Raw genomic sequence first — 24129 nt, 5'->3', positions numbered from 1 at the left:
ACGGAATCGCTGTCAGGAGGAGCAAAAAAACAAGCAGGCACCCATATTTCACTTTCCTTCATAAATGTCAAAAGTAGCTCCGTTGTTGTAGAACAAGTTGTAGGACTATGGTTTTGATTTCTAGAACTCCAATGACTTTGAAAATTGAAATGAAATCATACTGCTGCCTTTGCTACATTTGTTTCCAAAATATGTAGGTCCACCGTCCAGGGTCTTTTGGACCATGTTTGCAGTGGCTAGATTTTGTTTTCACAGAGTCTGACAATGTCAAATCCAAAAACAATGTTAATTACTATCATCAAAGCCAAATACAAAATGTTGAGTTGACTTGAATTATACGTGGAACTTTAGAAAAAAAAATAACTTTTCTTTCATTTTCAATCTGCTTTGGCGTCATTTTAAGGGAAATTTTCTTTAGCGTGTGCAGAGAAATCCAGTTACTTTCATTTACTTGTTTTTCTTTCGAGTGAAATTTTGTATTTTTCTTGCTAGCATGTAATTCAAAAGTGAGTTTGGATGGATGGTTGGAGAAAGCAAACCAACAAGTCAACAAAAACTGTCTTATCTAATTAGAGAAAACTCCTAGTATTATTAAAGCATAACCAGCGTCCATCAAAGTCACCAACTCCCAACGCCCAATCACCAAAGTGTGAACGAGGTTTTTGCTATCGTGTCTTGCCTTACTTGGCAATCCCTATCAATGTCGTTACTTTCAATATCTCTTTCACTCGTTTCTGTTAATGCCAAACATTTTGTTTCCACCTATTTATCAATTCCTTTATACAGTCAAATTTTACAACCCAATTCTTACACCCTTTGATGATAAATGGATCTTCACGTTTCCCAATTGTGTCTGCTCCACCATCCTTCAAGGGGCTTTCTTACTGAATTTTCTTCAACCAAACCATGCTTTTTTCAGCATACTAGCTGCTGGGAACCTAGGTTAGGATTGTAGATTAAATTTAACGTTCTCAATTTGTTAGGTTGGTGAATTATCTGTATTCTTTTAATCTGTTTCGTATAACTGGTTTGGTTAGGTACCTTGGTAATGGTACCTTCCATATTTTTGCTTTATGAGCAATTAACGAGGGTTTTGTTTTTTTTTTATTTCAGGATTGAATAAGAGATCTGGTTTATATGGGTTCAGGTGTGTAGCTACAAGATCTTGAATTGGTATCTGGCGTTTGCTATGAGTTGCAGGTGCTTTGGTTTGTTTGATTGGTTCAAAGGAAGGAATAGCCGTGACCAGACACAAGCTCAAGGTAAGAATTTGAGACTAATTCAGTTGATTTATTGATGGGTTTGTTTCTTTAGGTTGTCAAAGTTGTAAGCATTTTATAGGCAGTAGGCTGCATATATAGCTCTATTATTTGGTCTGAGCTCTGGTCCAATTACTTTTAAAAGTTGAACATATACAGGCTATGCAGGTTGTAAATGTAAATGCCTGGAAAGGAAATGCGGTTCTGCTTGGTAGTGAAATTGTGTGAATTTATAGTTTTTTTTTTTGGCTTCTTTTGGTATATCTTTGAAACACCTATTACTAGCATTCATTTTGGACCTTTCGCTTGTTTCTGTAAAAGAATTACATAGGAAAGAGCAGGCTGATAGGCCAAACAATAGCCAGATTTTTCATATGTGAGTGAAAAATGAATAGAGTTAGAATGAGTATCCGATAGACTAAAAATATTGAAGAATAAAGAACTTTTGAGAAAGTCTATGTTGGATTGTTTCGTTGATACCCTCCCTTTTCTTCTTATAATGCACTAAAAATGTGCAATGTTAGATTCATTCGTTTTTCTGTAATGATTCCTTGCATTTTTCTCTTTCATTTATTTCTCTAACGATTCTTGTAGTTTTCGGGTTTAATTTTTTATGTTTAAAACACAGGATGCTGTGAGATGGTTCTCTTTCAATCTTCTACTGGATGTTTTTCTATTAATGTTCTCAGAATGTTCTCATGTGCTTGCGTGTTTTTTGTATTTGTGCATGGGTAGAGTTTGCCACCGACAATATAAGGCTCTTTTCTTATAATTCGTTGAGATCAGCAACATCAGATTTCCATCCGTCAAACAGGATCGGTGGAGGTGGTTTTGGAGTTGTCTATAGGGTAAAGAAAATGCCCATTCTTTTCTTCAGATGTCTTTACAGTAGGTACTTCATTCTTTTGGAAAAGAGCATCCATGTCTGCTGGGTGTTTTTCCATGTGTATATGCAAGTGTGAGAGAGAGAGAGCATGTTTTCTTGTGTCCTATATTAATGTCATTTTAGAATGGTAGGAAATACTAACACAAGTTTGCTTTTTGTGATTGCAGGGAGTTTTGAGGGACGGTACTCCGGCAGCCATTAAGACTCTCTCTGCAGAGTCTAAGCAAGGATTGCGTGAATTTGTGACAGAGATTGATATGATATCAAACATACGACATCCAAACCTTGTTGAACTAATTGGTTGTTGCGTTGATGACAATCATCGGGTCTTAGTTTATGAATATCTGGAGAATAACAGCCTTGCCAGTGTTCTACTCAGTAACTTCACAAATCCTACGCCTTTTTATATTACTTAAAATGAATTTAGATTTATGGAGATACATCATTTTATTATTTGATCCAAGTTGTGTTCAGTTCCTGTTCATTTGAACTCCTCCCTCAAGAATATAGATTATTATTAAGATTAATTACCCCCCCCCCCCCCCCGGAATCCTTCCCTCACCTTTTAACATTTTTTTTGCAGTTATAGAACTGAAATATACTTTTGGTTTTGTGCATTACATATATGACTTATGTCTATCCAATGCATTACACTTGAGAGACAAAAGTTATGTATAGCTTTTCAAGCTGTCAGGGTATGCTAAGGCTAATGCCCAGCAATCATAATTTCAGGTCCGAGAAGTAAATATATTGCTCTGGATTGGCCTACGAGAGCTGCTATTTGCTTAGGTACAGCTTCTGGTCTTGCATTTCTTCATTATGAAGCTGTACCACATATTGTCCACAGGGATATTAAAGCTAGTAATATACTTCTTGATGGAAATTTTCATCCTAAAATTGGGGATTTCGGGCTAGCTAAGCTTTTCCCGGACAATGTCACTCATATCAGCACTGCAGTAGCTGGAACAGTGTAAGCATGATTTTCATTGCATTTCATCCTTTGAATGAGGTTGCCTAAGCTATTTAACTATTTCAAAATTCATTGAGGAAGTCTTGTTTAGGCTTTTAGCTATGATTTTTGAACAAGTAATACCTCTTAAAACCCATTCTTTTAGCATCTGTAAATTTTCTGTTTCAGCTTCCGAGGTTAGCAAAGGAAAAAATAGTAAAAGATATGTACTTATGATTCACAGCAAAGCTTTCAGAAAGGGGACTCTGCTTGCATCAGTAGGAACATAATTAAATCATAAATTTTACCATATTTGAAAGGGGAAAAAGAATGTACTGGATAACCCATGCTACCACCTAAGCATGCAGAGAAACAAGATTTGGTCATTTGAAGATGGCTGACTAAAGACCTTTTGGCAGATTAAGTACAGTTCAGCATTCCCCTGATATATTTGTTCATGATTCAGGAAATCAGAGTAAAAAAAAATGTAATTGTATGATGACATGCCTAAGCCATTGTTTTAGATTAAATTCATGCAAACAAGGACTCTTCCTCATGACATTCTTTCATGTGGTAGTAGTTTGTTTTTCCTTTGCATTGGTGTATTTTCTTCTATTGCTCTCTATTTGGTATCTCACTTGTAATCTTATATTTCGGCAGTGGATATTTGGCCCCGGAGTATGCCCTTTTAGGACAGCTAACCATGAAGGCAGATGTATACAGCTTTGGGGTGCTCTTGCTTGAAATAGTTAGTGGTAGAAGTAGTAGTAAGGCAGGATTTGGAGCGGAATTAATGCTTCTGGTTGAATGGGTATCTTTCAAACCTTTTTTTTTTCACCAGTTACATCAGTTTATCTTAGCTTTTCATATGCTTGTTTAATTTGTAGTAAGGCATAGGAGGAGAAACAAAAATGGTAGTAACTAGTTGGATTACTTAACTGCCAACTGCTGCAATACAAGACATTGAGAAGGTTTGCCAGACCAAGTGTGAACAATTCCTTTCCCCTAGGGAATGGAACCTGAATCAAACTTGATATAATTAATGTTTTTGACATCTCACATAAGTGATTCATACAAAGATGTACCTGGAAGAAAATTCATTGATGCTGACGGAAACCGGAATGCTGTTGCAGACGTGGAAACTCAAAGAAGAAGAAAGGCTTCTAGATATTGTTGATCCAGAACTGACCCGATATCCAGAAGATGAGGTGATGCGGTTCATCAAGGTTGCCCTCTTTTGCACACAAGCAGCTGCACACCAAAGACCTACTATGAAGCAAGTGGTGCAAATGCTTTCTAAAGATGTGCACCTTAATGAGAAGGTGCTAACCGAGCCAGGCGTTTATAAGGGGCACACCTCTCCTCACTTGGGGGTTGGTAGTTCAGAGACATCATCGTCTTTGAAGACCAAAGGCAAGCAATCGGTTGATCCTTCTTCCTCAACCAACATTTTTAGCTCTCACGGTATGATACAGATGCTTCCAAGATGATGCATTCACTGTTGTCTGATCTTGGTCTTACTTACAACATTCTATTGCTTACCATTCGATTTGATTAAATGAGATGATAGTTGGTAAAATCATTGCTAGTCATTGATTTTCTTTTCCTTTTTTGTTTTTTTTTCTTCAAATCCTCCTCGGTGTTTTGTTCAGTGATGTGTGATTATCTCAGGAATCCCAGCAGGTAGTGACCAGAAGTTCAAAGGTATTGATTCCATGTCCATAGCACCCATTCGTGATTTGTGTAATTAATGAGAAATTAGTGTATCCAAAATTGGTCATCACTCATCAAGGCAAGTGCTAATCGGGAAATTTTATTATTTTGTTTTCTTTTATTTTTTTTCCAATTTGAACAAGTTAAAAAGATGCAAAGAGAATTTGAAACTAGTCCGGGCTCGGCGAAGATATACCATAAATGAACAAGGAGGCTATCTGGTTGAGCATGGGAAGGAGCATATTCGAGCCCACTGGCTTAAAAACTAGTAATTTCCATTTCCGGGTACTGTTTTTCAATGTCGTTGTGGCAGAGGGGTGGGGGGGAAGAAGTTCTGCACCCGACGGAAGGAACAGTAGCTCAACTTATAACCTCCATGGAAAGCATTATGGCCACACCAGACTAATAAGACTACGATATTCCCTTTGAAACAGAGAGAAAGGTCTAAAGGCAAGAAGAAGATAACTAGACAAGCTATGTACAAGCCAAAGAACAAAAAGTTCGATTCACAAAGACAAACCACACAAAACATGGACAACCAAAATTTCTACACAACTGCTAGATGCCTAATTTGAGATGCCCATAGAAACCTTCAAACAAAAAGCAAAGGATGATACAAACTAATTGTATTACAATCACACTAATTACTTGTCAAATGGATACTCGGATCCAGAACTCAGCAGCTGCATCTCAAGCAGATGCAACAGTCTCCGGAGTAGTTGCAGCTGTTGACTTAGGGGGAGGAGTACTGGAACCAGAACCTGGGGCACCAGAGGGACCAGAGGCAGCAGGAGTACCAGTTTTAGCATCTTTCTTGGCTTCTGCTGGTGGTGGAGGTTTGGGCTTCATGTGCGGAGGGGGATTGTGCTTTAGCTTCACAAGTATCTGACGCATCCTTGAGAGATCAGTTGGCTTCCCCGGCTTAGGTCCCTGGATCACAACAATGGAAGGTTTCTTTTCTTTGTCCTTCTTTCCCTTCTTTTCTATAGCTGGCACTTCATGGGGTATCAGTTCTGCAATTGCCTTCCAGTAATTTTTCTCAGCTTCAGCATGGAACTTCTCCCGGTTTTCCAAAAATAACTGTCACTTATGAACCAAAATATAAAATCTAAACATGAGTCATTGGCTTGACACTAGCAACAGAAAGAGCAACATTAAACTGTCCCACAATATGAACTCATGATCATTGCCCTGCACCTTTTCTTTCAAAGTCGAGCTAAACAGCAATTACACATATCATTTATTTGTTATCAGAACTTATGCATGTTAACATATTTGGACCCAATATACCATGACAAGTCTACAACCAAGAAGAATGAATTATACAATAATCTCCAACTTAGTCAATTCTAAAGCAATTTCACCAACTCCACCTTGTAGGATAATGAGACACATTATAAATTCATGTCAACTTTAAGGTAACATATGCATACACCATCGACACTCTTCATCCCAATGACTTCGGAAGCAGCTCCATTATAAATTAATAGTGGAGCAGGACCACCACCATGATATTATTACCTTTATTTTCTTAGGAAATGAAGCTCATAAACTCATTAATAAAATCCATAAGAATCTTTCTCCAATGTTCACATAAGTGCAAAAACCTGCTTAAATGCCTACAAATATAACTGAATTAATCATACATGATGTATCCCTTGCCCCTAACCATTCAATCACAAAATTGACTGTTTAATAGAACATAAATTTTGCAACTACTAGAATTCCAACACCAATTTTTCACAATATGAAAGTGATGGGAAAAAATATATAGTAGTCCATTTCAATAGCATAAAACAATAGAAGAAATTGTGATTGATCGATTCATCACCTTCTCCTTCTCCCTGTTGGAGGCTTTGTTATTTTCAACAGCTGTAACTCTTTTCCTATAGAATTCAACTTTGTATTCCTCTGCTTCCTTTATTATTAGCTCCAACATCTCCTTCTCTTTCTTGTCCTTCTCCTCTAGCTGAATCGCGTTCTGTCTGCGAATTCATAAATTCAATCTCAGCCGTTAGATCATCACAAGTTAACTTCCAGACACTTTATCGATATTTGGTCAATATTTCTCAAATTTTGATTAATCAACTTTGAGTGTCAATCAACAGAAATGAAGTTCAACTAACTACTAAGTTACTCGTAGTCGTAAGCTTACCTGCGCCACTCTCTCAAAGCAGCGCCTTCCTCGGGCTCCATCTCTGCAGGCGGTGGCAAGATCGGTCCATCTGATCCTCCAAACTCTTGGCTAAATCCCTTCCCGTTCTGCTCCGGTGAGAAAGCCGAGTATCCGCCATCGCTACCGTAGACCGGCGGTGAAGAAAGTGTATCCGGCATCGATTCAGAAACAAACACGTCATCTCCGCTACCGTAAGATTGATTGCTGAATATCGGAGGGGAATCAGGAACTGAGTCCTTGACCGAGTTGGCATCGAAGTTAGAGTACGACTCGAATCGCTGGGAAGCGAGGCGAGGGTCATAGCCTATGTAGCCATCGTCGTCGAAAGGACGAGACGACATCGTTTTAAAGGCTTCTCTCTCACCGGCCCTAACCGATCGCTTCGGTTCCGCCCTCTCTTTCTCTGAATTTGCTTCTTCGTGGCCTCTTGTAAAAATTAAAATTGCATCAGTCAACAGAATGGAATCTCAGATGATATAATACCGTGCATTCGAGTTGACGAAAGAGTTGCCAGATGGCGAACAACTGGATGGAACTTCATTTGAATGAATCATATGTTGCCACGTATTTAATTACTCTGGAGTCGAAAGCTTTGAATGTTTTTCTGGTTTGATAGAGCGCCACTATTTGCTTGACTTGTGTCCCCACGGGCCACTGTCTCGAATGTTCATCAAATGCGTGCCAAGCGGAGAAGCCTCTGCTACATGGTGCGATGCAGCGTGAGCTAATCCTTGGCTCCGAAGGCTCCTAATTCGCGCATCTTGGTTGACAGGAAGGATGAAAGAAGTGATGATGCAAAATTTATTAATTTAATATTTAAGTTATAAAATAAAAAAATAATTATGAATTTTAATAATTTAAATTAATAAAATTTTTATTTTCATCTTTTTTATTTTTTTTCTATCAAATAAAATCTTAATGAAACCCTTTGTATTATTTCATGTAATTGTTGTACTTAACAGTATAAACTCTCAGCCTCCCATTGATCCCAAAAGAAAACACCTATCATCTTTCCCTGTTGATTATCGAGATAGGCTTGAGTTTAAGTTATTCAATTAATGAGTAAAATCGAGTTTAACTACTTTAATCTTTAATTTTGAATGACTTATAAGATTATTTGAATTTTTTATTTTTAAAATATATTTAATATATTTAATAAATAATAAAAATATAATATTTAATATTTATATCTTTAATTTTATTAAATTTAATCTAATTAAATTTAACTATTAAAAATAAAATAAATTTAAATTAAATTAAATTTTAAATTTCAAAATTTTCAAAGTAAACGAAATTTAAACTTGACAATCAATTAATTTTACTTAATTCGTAACACTCTAATTCTATCTTATAAATATATTCATTGTATTCTTATAAAAGTTTAATTTAAACTTTTTAAATGTGTAAATTAAAATAAATTTACGTTTTATATGTATTGAACTATACATTACTTGTATCTTACACTTTTGAATGGTATGATCAAAGTTAGTGCTTATCTTAGAGATGAAGTGATTTTATGCTTTATAAATTGGTATCTATAAATTCTATATTTGATTTATTTTTATTTGTATATGCCTCTTTTTTTTTTTTTTGAAAATTACATATTTTGATATCTATAATTCTATATTTGATTTATTTTTATTTGTATATAACCTTTTATTTTAAAAAATTACATATGTATTGTACCCAAACCAAGTAATAAGCCTTCATTTTCTTAGATATAATAGTAAGTCTTAATTTTGATTCTTAAGATTGTATACAAAAATTGAGAAGTAAGAGATCTTCCAAACTTGATGACATATCAAATCTTTTTTGGAACAAAGAGATGACGCTAAGACATTAAAATTTATGATCTCAAACTCAAACTCTACTTCACATACTTAAGTCAAAATTATTTCTATATAAATGAGATAATCAAAGAAAGAAATCAAATAATATTCTAACATTAAAACCATAATCCTTAAATCAATAAATATGGTAAATGCAGAACATTTGTCATTCTTTTGATTTTTCTATAAAGTGAACATCTATGCTAGATAAGATATGATGCAAGATAAATGTAAAAAGTAGTTAGTGGCGAGTTGAACTCTTGATTTTCACCTCTAAAGCCTATGCAAGTTACCCGTTTCATCAAGTTTCAACAAGTCTTTGGTATGATGTTATAATCTCAATAAATTATGATTTATATATAATAATTACATCATCATATTTAGTAAGAATTTAGTGATATAAAACTATCAAAAGTAATTAAATTACTTAGACTACGGTTTAATATTTATCTAAAATAATAAAAAAATTATCATTGATGTAAAATAATATATAATAAAATTAATGATAGTTATTATTACACTGAAGTTATGTTCTAAGTTCTAACTAAATGGAGCTAAAATATTTGGAAAATTTTTTTAACGAATTTTAGTACTTAGAGTAGTACTGTAATATTTACTAGCATTTCAAATATGGCTAAACCACGGAGATCAACGGTGTAAACGCGATATCCAAAATCACAAGTCACATTGTATGCCACGTGTACAAGGCGGTCCCACCTTCGCTCTAAACACTTAGGAACTTAATCATCATGATTTTACTACATTCGCCTTTTCGCTGGCCAAAGGGAATACTAAGGGAGTGGACCGTACATCCAGGTATTTTCGCAATTTAATCTAAAGCCCATGCCTATTTAAACGAGGACATCTTTTCCCCTATAAATGCAGAAGCCCACCCCTTATTTTACAAAAAATCCGTAGGTTAGAATCAGGGAGGCAGGGAGAGAAAGCCCAGCAAGGAAAGGAGAGAGAGAGAGAGAGTGAGAGAAGGGAGAGGGAAAAAAACAAAGTTCACTTCACGGAATCCTCTTTCACCCTCAAATCTCCGCACATTTACTGTTTTACCCTCTATTTAAAATTTCTTTCTCTTTATTATCGAGTCAAAGTGGATTTTTTTAATGAGTCGTTTAGGGTTTAAATCGGTGGTCTATCATGGAAAGATTTGTTTGGGAGAACTGGACGCTATCCCTGTATCGGATACGAATTTCCAATTCCCAAACAACGAAATTCGAATCAACCACATCTCCCCCACCAGCGAACGATGTATTCCTCTTTCCATTCTCCATACGATTTCCTCATTTACCGTTCGTTGCAAGCTCGAATCCTCTTCTACAGTCGAACAACAGCATTTGATTCACCTCCACGCCTCTTGCTTCTACGAATTTAAGGTTTCCTTAAATTTCTCTCGTTTTCTACTCAATATTTTAATTAATTAATTAATTAATTTTTACTATTTTCTTTTCAGACGGCCGTGGTTTTGGTTGGAGATGAGGAGTTTCACTTGGTGGCAATGCCGAGTAAACAAAAGAAGTTCCCTTGCTTTTGGTGCTTTTCGGTTCCTAAAGGACTGTACAATTCCTGTTTAGGGATGCTTAATTTAAGGTGTCTCGCAATTGTTTTCGATCTTGACGAAACTCTAATTGTTGCCAACACAATGAAGTCGTTTGAGGATAGAATCGAAGCTCTTAGGGGTTGGATTGCGCGGGAGACTGATTCAATTCGTTTTTCGGGGATGTCAGCTGAATTAAGAAGGTATATGGATGACCGGTTGCTCTTGAAGCAGTACACGGAGAGTGATTGCGTCGTTGATAATGGAAAAGTATTTAAAGTTCAAATGGAAGAGGTTCCTCCTTTGTCTGATGGCCATGAGAAAGTTGTTCGGCCTGTGATTAGGTTGCAAGAGAGAAATATTGTCCTTACTCGTATCAATCCGGAGGTTAGAGAAACAATTCTTGACACGATGCATTTTGTTGATTTAGTTGTTTGTATATTGGTGGATTCCTGTTCGTTATATGTTCATATCTACAAAGATTGTTCATTGAAACATAAGATAACCATATTTCAACTTGATTTCATTGGTTGTTTTAGAAGTTTGGACAAAGAAGCGCTACCTCTGTGTGACATTTTTAATGATCAAAATAAACCCGGATTTATGTTGTAACTTAAGACTTAAGAGTGTCATATGGAATTTACTGATCTGATTATATTCCGTGATATGGGCATTATGATAAGTACTTAATGTAACACATTTCCACAGAGCATTAGATGAATAGATGGAATCTGTTTAGAATATGAAGCTGCGTATGTTTTCTCATTTATGAATGGTTATCTTTGTTCAGATTCGTGATACCAGTGTGCTTGTGAGGTTACGTCCTGCATGGGAGGAATTGAGAAGCTATTTGACTGCGAAAGGACGAAAACGCTTTGAAGTGTATGTTTGTACTATGGCTGAAAGAGATTATGCATTAGAGATGTGGAGGCTTCTTGATCCAGAGGCACACCTGATAGGTTCAAAGCAACTACTGGACCGAGTTGTTTGTGTCAAATCTGGCAAGTCTATAACAATTTTAAATCTCTTCTTTTGTACTTGGGTCTTGATGCCTTATCTTTCTGAAGATGAAACTTCAGAAAGTAATTCTGCTATTTTGTTGAATCTAAGCTGCTGATTCTTAATTTTCTATTAGCATATTTGAAAACTGATGGTTCAAGCAATGAGCCTGTAGTGGTTGGTTGTCCCCCTTTCGTTCCAGTACTCCACCTTGCCATCTACCTTAGCAAAATTGTAATGTCCTTTTGTTTTTTTTTTTTTTTTAATGATTTTAGCAGGTTTCAGGAAATCTTTGCTAAATGTGTTCCAAGATGGCAAGTGTCATCCACAGATGGCCATGGTCATTGATGACCGTTCAAAGGTCTGGGAGGATAAGGATCAACCTCGAGTTCATGTAGTTCCTCCGTTTGCTCCATATTATGCTCCTCAGGCAGAGGTACAAGTTATGCCTGTTTGTAAGCCAACTTATTGAGATGTGGTTTTCTTTTTCTAATTTTTTGGGCAAATTTTGTCCCCCTTTATTAGACAGCAAATGCAGTCCCAGTCCTCTGCGTAGCAAGAAATGTTGCATGCAATGTTAGGGGTTTGTTTTTCAAGTAAGCCGTTAATTTTGTGTGGTCAAATCTTTGTAGATGGCTATCCATCCTCATCATCCTCTCATGTTTGCGTTTCTAACTTCTGATGGTACCTTTTATGCAGAGAGTTTGATGAGAATGTATTGCAGAAAATATCTGAAGTTTTTTACGAAGATGAGGTGGTAAATCTGCCTCTTGCCCCTGATGTGAGTAGCTATTTGATGTCAGAGGTAACTAATTTGCAGGATGCTGGTTTTGCTCCAAATGGGAACAGTGGTGCTCCTATCAGTGAAGGAATGAATGGAGTTGAAGTTGAGCAGAGAATGAACCAATTAGTAAGTTTTGGGTAATTACATGGTGAATGAATATAAATTTTTCTCGGACCTTGGTCAGTTAGGATGAAATTGTTATTGAACACATGCTCTAGAAAAGGTGATAAACTATATATGTGTGTATGTTATGTCGCAATTTGTCATCCTTCTGGATAAGGTCAATCTTTTTGGTTGCTTCTATTGATGTGCATGTGTCCTTTTGGAATTTTTATTATTTTTGAATTATGTGTTTTCCTTAATTTCATTATTGTAATAATATCTATAGTTTATTCAGGAGGAGAAGCATGTTTTGGACTCTTACACTCATCCGGTAACAAATAACCCTGAGTTGAGGTTGGAAACCTCTCAGCCTCCTGTTAAAAATGATGTTGGTCCTGCATCGTCAATAGCACCATTGCCTTGTCAGGGTAGGTTTCCATTTTAATATATTTTATTTTGAATATTTGGCATGATATGCTGGGTTGGAGTGTATTCGACATTTTTTTTTTTAACTGCATCTTAGGACCTAATTTACTTGGAGCTGCTGGTCTGCTTTCAAATCCCATGTTGCTTGGAGCTTCTGTAAGAACAGATAACAGTAGTGATAGTGACTATGACATGAAGAGAAGAGCCCTTGGCACAAAACAGGGTTTAGACTTGAGGAATCAGGGCTTGATCCAACCTCCACTCCTAGCTAAATTACCAGTACAGACATCTTCATCATCTGTATTGCCTCAGGGAGGTTGGTTGGTGGAAGAAGACATCAATAAAGCACATCTAAATGATCAATCATCAGGCTCTGTGCAGGAATCTGATTCCACAAAATCTGATAAACTGCGAGGTTATGAGAATCCATTTTCTCATACTGCTTCAAGTTCTGTTTCCACTGCTTTACAGACACATGCATCCCAAGTGAAGGTTGAAGAGGTTTGTTCAATATTCCTTTAGATTTGTCGCATATAACCTGTGTGCATCCTAAGTGATATCTTGTTTTATCTTGTGTTCTTCAGGCATGTACTGGAGTTGATACACCAAAACAGAATGTTCTGCCTGCAACTCATGTTTCAGGTATGTGAAGCTATTACTCTTAGTCCATCTCTTTTGTGTCAGGCAGTTGTTGCATGATATTGATATGCTATTGAAAGCAGGCTTGTGGTCTTGTGAATCTATTACTTGGTCAAGTAGTTTGAATATTGAATAATCAGAACTGATATGCATAAGTTATGGAGTATAGACACGTACAAATGAAAAAAATAAAGGCACATGCTGAAGAAATCTCTAGAATAAAACTATTTTATTTTCAATGTTTTTCTTATTACAATACTAGAATTGCATGAAAATATAAAGGCTAAAGACTGAATTTTCTCAGTCTTAAAACCAAAGATTTTCATGCATTAAAACAGCTAATCAAATGAGTAATTTACTCTCTATACATAATAGGAAAATATCTAATGGATTTGGTGTGATTACCCAAATCACTCTTTATTCTAAAAATAAGATACTTAACTAAAATAGGTAAAGTCAATCAATCAAGTAATAATGAAGATTAGATTTCCACACCCCCCTTCAAGGTGGGTGGTAGATGTCAATCATACCCAGCTTGGACTTCAGATTCTCAAAGTTGTTTCGAGAAAGAGCTTTGGTAGGTTTGCAGATCGGAGGCATGTGGGAGTATAAACTAATCTAACAATTCCTTCCTCTATCTTCTATTTGATGAAGTGATAATCAATCTCCACACGTTTAGTCCTATCATGATGAACGGGATTCTTTGCTATACTTATGGCAACTTTGTTGTCATAGAATATCTTCCTGGATTCTTTTGCAAAAACTTTTAACTCCCTTAGCAACCGAAAACTGATGTCTGGTCTTGTATGAGAGAGGTAGATGAGTTTCCCTACAAGTCTTTGATATCTGCCCTTATCTGTTGGTGGACTTCCTTCTTCCATTCCTACCTTATTCATTGTGTCTATAGGGGTGTAAGCAGGTTTGCATCCAAGTATTCCGGTTTCCTTTAGGAAGTCTAGGACATACTTATGTTGTGAAATAGAGATGCCATTCCTTGTGCAAACCTCCCTGCCAAAAAAATATTTTAGGTGTCCCAAATCCTTTATTTCAAATTCTTTGGCTACGAGGTTCTTTAGGTTGCTAATTTCTTCCACTTAGTCTCTGGTAAGAATAATGTCATTGACATAGGCAATAAGAATGGCTGTTTTTCCTTTAGGTGAATGTTTGACAAACATGGTGTGATCGGTCTGGCATTGTGAAAAATCATACTTCTTTACCATTTTTGTTAGTCTATCAAACCATGCACGTGCGGATTGTTTGAGACCATTTAAAGACTTTTGAAGTTTACATATCTTTGCAAAATTGCCCTGGTTTTTGAATCTTGGAGGGATTTCCATGTAAACTTCTTCTTCTAGGTCGCCATTAAGAAATGCATTTTTGACATCTTGTTGGTGGGGTGGCCAATCTAGATTTGCTGCCAATGATAATATACCCAACACCATAAGATTGAGTAAATCCTTTTGCAACAAGGCGAGCTTTGAATCTGGTAATACTTCCCTTTGCATTGTGCTTGACAGTAAAATTCCATTTGCACCCAACTAGATTTTTCCCTTTGGGTAATTCTTAAATCTCCCATTTTTTGTTCTTTTCTAGGGCACTGATTTCTTTCAAAACAGCTGTCTTCCATTTTGGTTGTACGAGTGCTTCATGAATATTATTAGGAATCTGCATATTGTTTAGTGTGGTAACAAAAGCCTGATAACTAGGTGATAAACCTTCATAAGAAACTACATTACGGATTGGGTGTTGAGTACATGATCTCACATCTTTCTTTAAAGCAATCGGTGGATCAAGTTCATCAAAAGATTCAATTGAATCAGAGTCGGTAAGAGTGTTACCTATGTTGCTTTCAAGTATTTTTGGAATCGGTTCAGATTCTTGGTTTTGCTTTGAAGGTGTACATTCTCCTAGATCTTTTTGAGTTTAACGTGTTCTTGAATAGACAATCAATTTTTTGTTTTTTTTTTTGTGTGGACTTTGGGCTTGGAGGATCTGGTTGGATGTTTTGGACTTGAAAGAGAGTTGGAAAAGTGTTTGGTGGTTCGGTAATAGGATTTTCCCAAAGTTGATATTCTCGTGTGATTGGATTCTCCCCCTGAATGGTAGTTTTGGGAAAGTAAGGTTGATTTTCAAAAAAGGTAATATTCATGGAATGATAGAATTTCTTTGTTACTAGTGAGTAATACTTGTATCTTTTTTAATTTGGGGAGTGTTCGAGAAATATGCATTTGATGGATTTGGGATCTAATTTGCTTTGGTTTTGTTGGTTGGTAAGAACAAATGCAATGCATCTAAGCACTTTAATGGGAATAGACAAGATGATTAGAAGGTGAGGATATGAACTAAGAAGAGATTGGCAAGGGGTTTGAAATTTCAGGATTCGAGAAGGCATTCTGTTTATAAGATATGTAGCGGTAAGAAGAACTTGACCGCAAAAATACTTAGGTACATGGGCAGTCATCATGAGGGATCTCGCAACTTCCAACAAATGTCGATTCTGTCTTTCAGCAACACCATTCTGCTGAGGAGTATCGACACATGAGCTTTGATGAATTATACCATGCTTTATTAGATATGATCCAAGGATTAAATTGTAGTATTCTCTCTCATTGTCGGTTCTCAACACTTGGATTTTGATTTTGAATTGAGTTTGGATCATATTGTTGAAGTTTTGGAATAGCTGGCCTACTTCTAATTTTTTTTTTCATAAGGAATACCCAAGTAACCTTGGTGTGATCATCAATAAATGTGACAAACCATTTAGAACCAGTAATGTTATTTACTCTGGAGGGACATCAAATGTCACTGTGTATCATTGAAAAAGGATGGGATGATTTGTAAGGCTAATTAGGATATGTGGTACGGGTATGTTTAGATAGTTGGCAGACTTTACACTGAAAGTTGTTAGGATTTTTATTGAATAATGAAGGAAACAACCTTTCGAGGTACAAAAAGTTTGGATGACCTAACCGATAGTGCCACAAGATGATAGTATTATTGTTATTATTATTAGAGGATGAAGGCATAAAAGAGGTCTTCTGATATTGTCTTTTAGAATCATTAGCTTTTAGGATATAGAGTCCTGCAGACATCTTAGTATTGCCAATCATCTTCCTTGAGTCCAAATCCTGAAATTAACACATATTTGGAAGACATTTAGTAACACACTTAAGGTCTCTTGAAAGTTGGCTTGTAGACAGTAGTAGCAACTTAGATTTGGGACAAACAAAACTGAATCAAGTATTACCTCTTTGGAAATAATAATAGAACCTGTATCGGCCACTTTTGAAAGCGACCCATCAGCAATTCGAACTGTGAAGTTTTCATAATATGGGTTGTATTTATTGAATACAGATGCATCCCCAGTCATATGGTCTGAAGCTTCTGAACCCACAATCCATGAATTTGATTTCTCTAGTTTTACACTCAAAATGCTTAAAAAATTACCTTTTTGTGCTAAAGAACCTGTTCCAATAATGCTAGCTCTGGGGTTAGAGGTAGCCTCTAAGGCTAGGCTCTCCCTTTTGTTGGCCATGCTGGACTTTGAGTGAAAATTTTCAAAGGTTTAGATTGTGCTTTGATACCATGAAGAAATCTCTAAAATAAAAGTATTTTATTTTTCTATATTTTTCTTATTACAATACTAGAATTGCATGAAAATATATAGGCTAAAGACTGAATATTCTCAGCCTTAAAACCCAAGATTTTCATGCATTAAAATAGCTAATCAAATGCGTAATTTACTCTCTACACATAATAGGAAAATATCTAATGGATTTGGTGTAATTACCCAAATCATTCCTTATTCTAAAAATAAGAAACTTAACTAAAATAAATAAAGTCAATCAATCAACTAATAATGAAGATTAGATTTTCACATGTTAAGCATTCAACCTAAAACCAATTGGAGGTAAGTGGAGGGGCTCAACTTGAATATAAGACTACGGGAATTTGGATTTTTATTAGATGTGGGATAACCCACGTTAATAGGCCCCTATCACTTGTAGGCGAAGATGGAAGAAGCTTACTATGTGACAGAATAGGAAAGGGCAACAAAAGGAAATTCTGGCTTTGATACCATCTTAAGCATTAAACTTAAAACCAATTGGCTTTAAGTGGAGGGGCCCAATCTGAATATAAGACTACAGAAAATTAGATTTATTAGATGTGGGATAACCCACTTTAACACATACAAATGAAAACTAATATGGAATGGAAAAGTTGAATTGGCCTTTTTTGGATCGTTACATTAATTTAGATACTGTGGGAGAAGAACATGGTTCCAAGATTTGGAATGCACATGCATTGTTATTATTATATGGAGTAAAGACTGTTTTAGAGGACTGGTTACTAACTTCAATAAATGATTGTTTGAATTCTCTTGCAGAGATTGGTGGAACTCAGAATCATGTGGCTTCTATTAGAAAAGAATTGCAGTCTGAAGGTGAAAAATTGAATCTTCTACCGTCGCATTTGTCAATAGGTGTTCTACAAGAAATTGGACGAAGATGTGGTTCAAAGGTACCATTACTTTAGGTGCAAGTTTATTGATACTTAACTTGATTGCCTTGCTTAATCAATTTAGTGTTTTTTAAATTTGTACTCTACAGGTTGAGTTCAGGTCTGTGGTAAGCACCAGTAAGGATTTGCAATTTTCTGTTGAGGTCAGTGAAAGCTGTATTTCCTTGCTATGGATTTCTTCTGGATTCATCTGAGTTTTCAACTGTGTTTGTGTCTTCTTATATTGTGAAAATGCTTTGTTTGTTTTTTGGGGGTATTGACATGTATTTCTCCCTGAAGCTGGCTTGCACGAATGCTCTTTGTTCTCTCATTTCCTTTTCTCTCTCTGATTGTAGTTTGTGAATTTGTTTTATGTCTTTCGAGAAACCAGCTCATCTTGCTGGCTTATTTTATTTAGGTTTTATTCACCGGTGAGAAGATTGGTGTTGGAATGGGCAAGACAAGGAGGGATGCTCAGCAGCAAGCTGCTGAGCTTGCTCTTCATAATTTAGCAGGTGAGTGTATTCCTGGTTATTTTCGTTGCTGTTCTTGTTATTATAGGAGTTACTTTGTTTCAAGACTGGAAGCATGCACCTTGGTTTGGATATGATTGGTCTGAACATGAATGACTAGAATATGGTCGTTGGGCTTTGAGAGGATTCATTTTTTAACTTTTTCAAATGTCCAATGAGTCGTTTCTCCATAATATTAGAGTTTTAGCTGCGATGAAAGGAGTTGAAAATTTTTAGTTCTTTTTGGAGCTTTTTAGGGCTGTGGATATACATATATACATGCCTCATACATTGGTGAATAATATGCTTTTGGTATAATAGGGGTGCATCATTAGATTATAAAGATCTTATCTCTTCTTCTGGTTGTTTGTGTTTTCCTCGACCATGAATCAAGCAAAGGTGCAGGAACTGACTATTTTTATACATGATATCTTAGAAAAATATGTAGCATACATAGCACCTCATTCAGGAGCGGTGGATAGAGATTTCAATAAGCTTTCTCTTGGAACTGAAAATGGATTTCTTTGGGATGTGAATACGACATCAAATGAAGCTCTAAGAGAAGATGGTTTACCTAAAGATAATACTTCTGAGGTGGGGATTCCTGATGATGCTTTCGGTAATTGATTTGATTTCTTTGTTAAAAAAAAAGGTGATGCTTGGATAAAGGGTATCTGGGCAAGAAATTTCCAGATTTGAGGTAGTGGTTATCTGGAGAGAAGCCACACCTCTTTGGATTTTGCATTGCACCACGATGTGAGAGCTAAAACACTGAAAGGAGAGTGGGCTGGCTTCATGTCTGCTACTGCTGCCTTAACTGGCTCAATCTATCCTTTTAAGAGGTAAGGACTTGGTGTCAGTCCTTAGTTTCTACCCATTATCCAAGTATTCACAATCAATTCTTTCAGTGATTTATTCCCTCTCTTAAAAGTTGATATCCTGGACATAGTTTTGCTAAAAGTGAATGCTATCTTCTGTTTTTTAGGTCACCTGGTAATGAATTGTTATGAAAATCCTGTTAGTGAGTTTGTCAAGCCAAATGAGTTGATTTATGTTTTATGTACTTGTGTGGAGAATGTTTATTTCATTTCTGATTCTGCTTGGGGCAGGATTGGAGGACTAAGTTTTGTCACACTTGAAATCAGGTTTTAAAATGGTGTCTTAATAATTATTATTGTTTTCCTGAAAGAGCAGGAACCATTGCATTTAATATTTTGACTGGCATAGATTAACCAGTTGTTTAATTGATGAATATATTTCAGGTTGCTGAAGTTGAACCTGGGAGTAATTCGTCCAGTCTAGTAAATCAACCAGTGCAAAAGCGTGCCAATTCACCAAGGTAACATAACAAGGGGTTGAGGTTAAGGGGCTTAGAAAGTGGGACATAGTATCTTCTTTTGTCTCTCTTATTTTTGAAGGATGTATTTAGGCCCTTTCCCTTGAAATTTTATGGAAAGTAGGATTTGCTGACAGAGTCATGAGTGCTATATTTGAGTACTGTCAAGGGGCATGTACTTCCCATATGCCATCTTACTTGTAGAACCTTCTTTTTTTTTTTTGGGTGTTTTTGTTCATACCTCATGGTTTGCATGGCTTTTACATCGTAGCCCATAGTATATGCATTCGGTGTTCCTTTTTTTTTTTTTTTTTTTTTTTTTTTCCTGGAGCAATGTTTTCTGGTATTGGACAAACTTATTTGCTTTTTTTATATACGGTTAAAACTGCTATTGTAAGCTTCATCAGACTGTGACTCGGTATTATTGTGGAAACTTACCTTGTTTCTCACCTATCAATTGCCAACTCGGACTCACTTTTGAGTGGAACATATCTAAATCTTGAATGGGCTGTCTTTTCATATCTTACTAGTTTCTACTAGCATCAAAGGATGGAAATTGTTTTTGAGCCTTGATTCTTTAAGAAAATGGAGGTTTTACTTCCTCATTTTTGTTATTTCTATTTGCAGATTGTCTGAATCTATGCCAAGCAAACGTCCAAAGGATGAAGTTCTGCGTCGATTACGAAGTCTATCATCCTCACCGGCAACCCAAAAATGAGCATCCTGTTCCATGAAGAGCCATGAGATGATTTTGAGGCAAAACAAATTTAGCATAGCAGATTTACACATTCCAACCTTTGCGAGGTTGGAGTCATTAAGTAATGCTGAGCTGAATAGATCTGTTCTTAAGTTTTTTGTTTTTGTTTTTTTTTTGCCCTGTCATTTACTGCTTTGTGTATGATCAAAGTTGAAGCTTGTCCTCTTGTAATAGGGGGTCATCTATGATCAACACAAGTTTCTTCACCTGATCCAACGATTAAAATTTCCCTCTTGCCACAATCATCCAATCGTTCATCTCTGTCTTGCAATAGAATGTGCAAATATATTTGGCACTAGCAGACGTGATGAATTCTATTTTATACCATTGTTAAGAAGAAAATTAAAATTTATCATGGAACTAGCGTTTCTCATTCTTGCATAACATTTATGCAGAACAATCCAAAAACATATTTCAATTCTTTGTGATTAGTAGTAAGTTTTAAAAAAAATCAAAACATTTGCATAAAAATAACAATCTAGTAACATAATTGTGATAATTATGACCTATTCATCAGTTGATGGTTAATCAAATTTAGGCTATAATTGACTGGAAAAAATTACGAGTTCTAATCACATGTCCAAACTCGGTTTTGAGGAAAATTGGTATAGCTAGGTATATGTATCGTCTCGTTTGTTTCGTGTTTTATATTGGCTTTGGCGATCCGTATTGGTTCTAATAGAATTGATTGGTTCGAATAGAATTGATTATTTTGGTTTGTATCGATTTGTATCAATTATTTTTATAGTACGATTTGTACTGATTGGCAGATGATATATTTTAAAAAATTTATTGATTTATTTTATTCTTTCAATAAATTTTTTAATATTTTATTCATCATCATTTTCAATTTTTTTTTATAGTTGTATATTTTATAAATAAAATATTAAATATAATATCAATAATTTTGCAACACATGAAAATGAAAAAGAAACAATACCATACCATGACAAAAATGATGTCCTCTGGTACAACTATTTTGGTTCTAATTGCATTTTATTGGAAGTTTGGAATTCGTAATTCCATTTTATCCATGCCTAATTGGGTACTGATATTATTCAAAGGCAAAATTATTGAAAGATAATTTGTTAATTTACAATGTATAATCTGCTAATTTCCAGTCATTGGTGAAAATATCATTTCGAAAACGAAGAAAACTATTATATTGAATTAATGCTACAATTTAGAAATAGAAAATTTGAATTATTGAATAAAAATTGCCATAAGAGGAAACGGCACTGCAAAATCTTCCCAACCAGTTCCGCCAAAACCCATCCGGAATAAACAATGGAGTTGTCAGATGATTGGAAATCTTATTTCCCAATTGCCAAATCCTTAGACCCTCCATTTCTCCTCTCTTCTTCTTCCTCGCTCGGTCCTCTTTTCTTCGTCCCAAACCCCAAAACCCTTTTCTCTTCTCCCTTTCCTTCCTCCTCGCCTTTCTTTCTCTCGATTCCCCTCCACTTCCACTTCTATGTCCCTTACTCTATTGCTTCCCTCTTCGGCCCCAATTCCTTCCATGATGACGACGCTTCTCCCTTTTATCACACAATCGTCTCCACCTTCTCCACTGCCCCGACCAAAACATTGCTCTTTTCTTCACAACTGTCTCCAACCATCATCCAATTGGCTTCTTTGTTTTTCACGTCCAAGACAACCATTTTAAGTTTCTGGGTGATCGGAACGGTGACGTTTTCATTTCTAACAACCACTTCAATCACAAAATATTGAGGATTTTAGTGAACCCAGTTGATGATTTGGAGGGCATTTCAGGTGATTCTGTTGTTGGGTATTTAATGGCTTGTCCTCTGTATGCTGTTCATTGGTATTCTTTTAGAATTGTTAAGTCTAGCAAAACCCCTGCCTTGGATTATTTAGGTTGTCAGTTATTCAAGAATTCCATCATTGTCTGTGCATGTTATAGTCTGCATTTCCCTGAAGAAAATATGGTTTTATTCGAGAATGTTGCATTGTTCTTTGTTTGGTTTAGAGTCTGATGTTAATTGTCAAAGACCCAATGGCTATATTAATGGGAGTAAATTGAGAGTTTTAAGGGATGAATTGAGTGGTTCAGAGAATTGTCAATGGTTGGATATTGAGTTTAGTTGGCATCCTAAGATTTTGATTGTTGCCTGATCAGATGCTGTCTTTTTAGTTGATTTTAGGCTTGATGTAATTTCTTTAGCTAAGGTTGAGATGTTGAGTCCATATGCTGTAGGAGAAGGGCATCAGTTCCTGGTATTTCTAGAGCAGGAGCTGATGGGTTTCAGTTTGTTTTGGTTTCCCATAGATTGTTAGTTCTTTGTGATGTGTGTAAGCCAATGATGCCATTGTTGCATTGGGCTCATAATCTTGATAATCCATGCTATATTGATGTATTGAGGTTATCGGAATTGAGATCACAATCAAGGGATGATATATATCAGTGGGCAACTGAATCAGGGTTTTGCATAATATTGGGGTCATTTTGGAATTGTGAGTTTGTTATGGACCTTCTTCGGTCAGTGAAGGATCCATTGCTATGGAATTTCAAAGTTTTGTAAACCCTTTATGGCATGGGATCTTCCTTCAGATCTCTTGTTGTCAAGCTGAGAGTGTCATTGTGGAAGTTGTCTTGTTAGGGAAGAATTTTCAAAGGGTGTGCTTCCTGACTAGATAGATTGGTAGCAGAAGAAAGATATTGTCTTGGGCTTTGGAATTTTGAACAGGGATCTGTCAGAGTTGGTGTGTGAGTCAGATGGATTTGGTGGGTTTACTTTGATTAGGCTAATGTCTTCATGAAAGATTGAAGCTCAACGATATTTTGGGATTTGGTGCAGAAATTAGAGGTAGCACATATAGAACCATCATTGATTTTTGAGGATAGCTTACTATACTCTTTGTGTGATGATGTGTATGAATTTCCTAAAATATTCAGGTATTTGAACCTTGACTATCTTTATGGGTATTTGAATGCCAGTCTTGCTAAACTTCTAGATTCCAAGATGAAGAAGCCCTTCAAGGGTCCTCTGGAGAAGGAGTCTTTTACTCTAGACTTTCATAAAATTTTGTGTGAGAAGTTGAAAGTCTGTGGTTTTGGTCAATTCAGGTCTTCTCCTACAGTTGCCATTGTTTTCAATGACATCAACTTGCCAACAAGTGTTTGTGAAGTTGCTTTGAGGCAAATGTGGGCAACCTTACATTTGGAACTTTTACTACTGGCTTTCTCTAACTAATCTGAGCTACTTGATGTGTCCTTTGATGACAAAACAATGCCATTGGAATTTTCAGTTGTTCCAAACCTACCTAATTTGCCTCCATAGTTCTTACCTATTAAGGGAGCCTTCATGCCGCAGCACTAAAGTGGTCATAAAAAGTGCGGTCTGATGATTTGCTCATGGTCCTGTTCTTCCATTTCCTGTTTTATTTGCACTTCATGAATTTTGTAATGGCTGTCTTGATTCAGAGAAAATGTGTGAATTTTCATCGGAGGAAGAACTTGGCCTTAGGTGCAATGAAGTAATATGTGTTGCTGCAGAAATGGTCGTATCAGATTCTAGTTTGCTTAACTATGATCAAATCTGTCTCTCTTGCTGATGATAGAGATGAGATGTGGGTTGACTCGCAAAGGCCAAAACTATCCCCTTTATATCATCCAGTTGAAGGTGACTCATCTAGCATTGGCCAACAACAGGGAAACCATATTTATAGAGATGAGAAATTTACCACCACAATTA

At 36.0% G+C, this 24129-nt stretch overlaps 3 protein-coding genes and 1 pseudogene across 28 annotated transcripts; 3 read left to right on the top strand and 1 right to left on the bottom strand.

The window, feature by feature from the left end:
* Positions 1-731: 731 nt before the first annotated feature.
* LOC111312036 (Protein kinase superfamily protein) lies at positions 732-5775 on the top strand. Of its 10 annotated transcripts, none has more exons than XM_089762464.1 (9): positions 732-942; positions 1114-1262; positions 1995-2107; positions 2313-2523; positions 2878-3115; positions 3755-3905; positions 4228-4558; positions 4766-4798; positions 4951-5543. In XM_089762464.1, exons 2-9 carry the CDS (start codon positions 1190-1192, stop codon positions 5010-5012), a joined length of 1212 nt encoding a protein of 403 aa, XP_089618590.1. In that variant the 5' UTR covers positions 732-942; positions 1114-1189; the 3' UTR covers positions 5013-5543. The 10 variants fall into 10 exon arrangements, with proteins under 10 accessions (XP_089618590.1, XP_089618589.1, XP_022767704.1 ...); XM_089762463.1 differs by having other exon boundaries at positions 733-983; XM_089762477.1 differs by having other exon boundaries at positions 738-942; positions 4747-4798; positions 4951-5775.
* LOC111312037 (clathrin light chain 2-like) lies at positions 5287-7432 on the bottom strand. Its single transcript, XM_022911973.2, has 3 exons — positions 6963-7432; positions 6639-6792; positions 5287-5887 (listed from the first exon to the last, which is right to left on the bottom strand). The coding sequence occupies exons 1-3, from the start codon at positions 7322-7324 to the stop codon at positions 5498-5500; spliced, it is 906 nt and encodes a 301-aa protein (XP_022767708.1). The 5' UTR covers positions 7325-7432; the 3' UTR covers positions 5287-5497.
* Positions 7433-9718: 2286 nt separating this feature from the next.
* On the top strand, positions 9719-20714 carry LOC111312033 (RNA polymerase II C-terminal domain phosphatase-like 2). Of its 17 annotated transcripts, none has more exons than XR_016342957.1 (16): positions 9719-10197; positions 10275-10745; positions 11149-11359; positions 11636-11793; positions 11883-11953; positions 12057-12267; positions 12539-12671; positions 12767-13170; positions 13254-13311; positions 17696-17829; positions 17919-17972; positions 18227-18323; positions 18757-19162; positions 19306-19465; positions 19583-19659; positions 20284-20655. XR_016342957.1 is itself a non-coding variant. In XM_022911959.2 (15 exons), exons 1-15 carry the CDS (start codon positions 9928-9930, stop codon positions 20372-20374), a joined length of 2598 nt encoding a protein of 865 aa, XP_022767694.2. In that variant the 5' UTR covers positions 9719-9927; the 3' UTR covers positions 20375-20655. The 17 variants fall into 17 exon arrangements, 10 of the variants coding, with proteins under 10 accessions (XP_022767694.2, XP_022767693.2, XP_089618548.1 ...); XR_002692767.2 differs by having other exon boundaries at positions 12530-12671; XR_016342955.1 differs by lacking the exon at positions 19306-19465 and having other exon boundaries at positions 20284-20714.
* An 893-nt stretch (positions 20715-21607) lies between these two features.
* On the top strand, positions 21608-24129 carry LOC111310659 (uncharacterized; annotated as a pseudogene).

Source organism: Durio zibethinus, chromosome 1 (assembly GCF_047325235.1).
Source record: "Durio zibethinus cultivar Kanyao isolate XHJ-2024 chromosome 1, ASM4732523v1, whole genome shotgun sequence".
In the NCBI taxonomy this organism is placed as follows: domain Eukaryota; kingdom Viridiplantae; phylum Streptophyta; class Magnoliopsida; order Malvales; family Malvaceae; genus Durio; species Durio zibethinus.
This window is presented reverse-complemented; position numbering and strand designations above follow the sequence as displayed.

Bases quoted from the DNA above. Each gene is read 5' to 3' on its own strand.
- LOC111312037 (XM_022911973.2), bottom strand. From the start codon at position 7,324: ATGTCGTCTCGTCCTTTCGACGACGATGGCTACATAGGCTATGACCCT. The intron at 6,793-6,962 runs GTAAGCTTACGA...ATGAATTCGCAG, and splicing joins GCTTTGAGAGAGTGGCGCAG to ACAGAACGCGATTCAGCTAG. The intron at 5,888-6,638 runs GTGATGAATCGA...CATAAGTGACAG, and splicing joins CCAACAGGGAGAAGGAGAAG to TTATTTTTGGAAAACCGGGA.
- LOC111312036 (XM_089762464.1), top strand. From the start codon at position 1,190: ATGAGTTGCAGGTGCTTTGGTTTGTTTGATTGGTTCAAAGGAAGGAAT. The intron at 1,263-1,994 runs GTAAGAATTTGA...GTGCATGGGTAG, and splicing joins TGACCAGACACAAGCTCAAG to AGTTTGCCACCGACAATATA. The intron at 3,906-4,227 runs GTATCTTTCAAA...ATGCTGTTGCAG, and splicing joins TAATGCTTCTGGTTGAATGG to ACGTGGAAACTCAAAGAAGA.
- LOC111312033 (XM_089762413.1), top strand. From the start codon at position 9,928: ATGAGTCGTTTAGGGTTTAAATCGGTGGTCTATCATGGAAAGATTTGT. The intron at 17,830-17,918 runs GTACCATTACTT...TGTACTCTACAG, and splicing joins GACGAAGATGTGGTTCAAAG to GTTGAGTTCAGGTCTGTGGT. The intron at 19,660-20,283 runs GTAACATAACAA...TTCTATTTGCAG, and splicing joins AAGCGTGCCAATTCACCAAG to ATTGTCTGAATCTATGCCAA.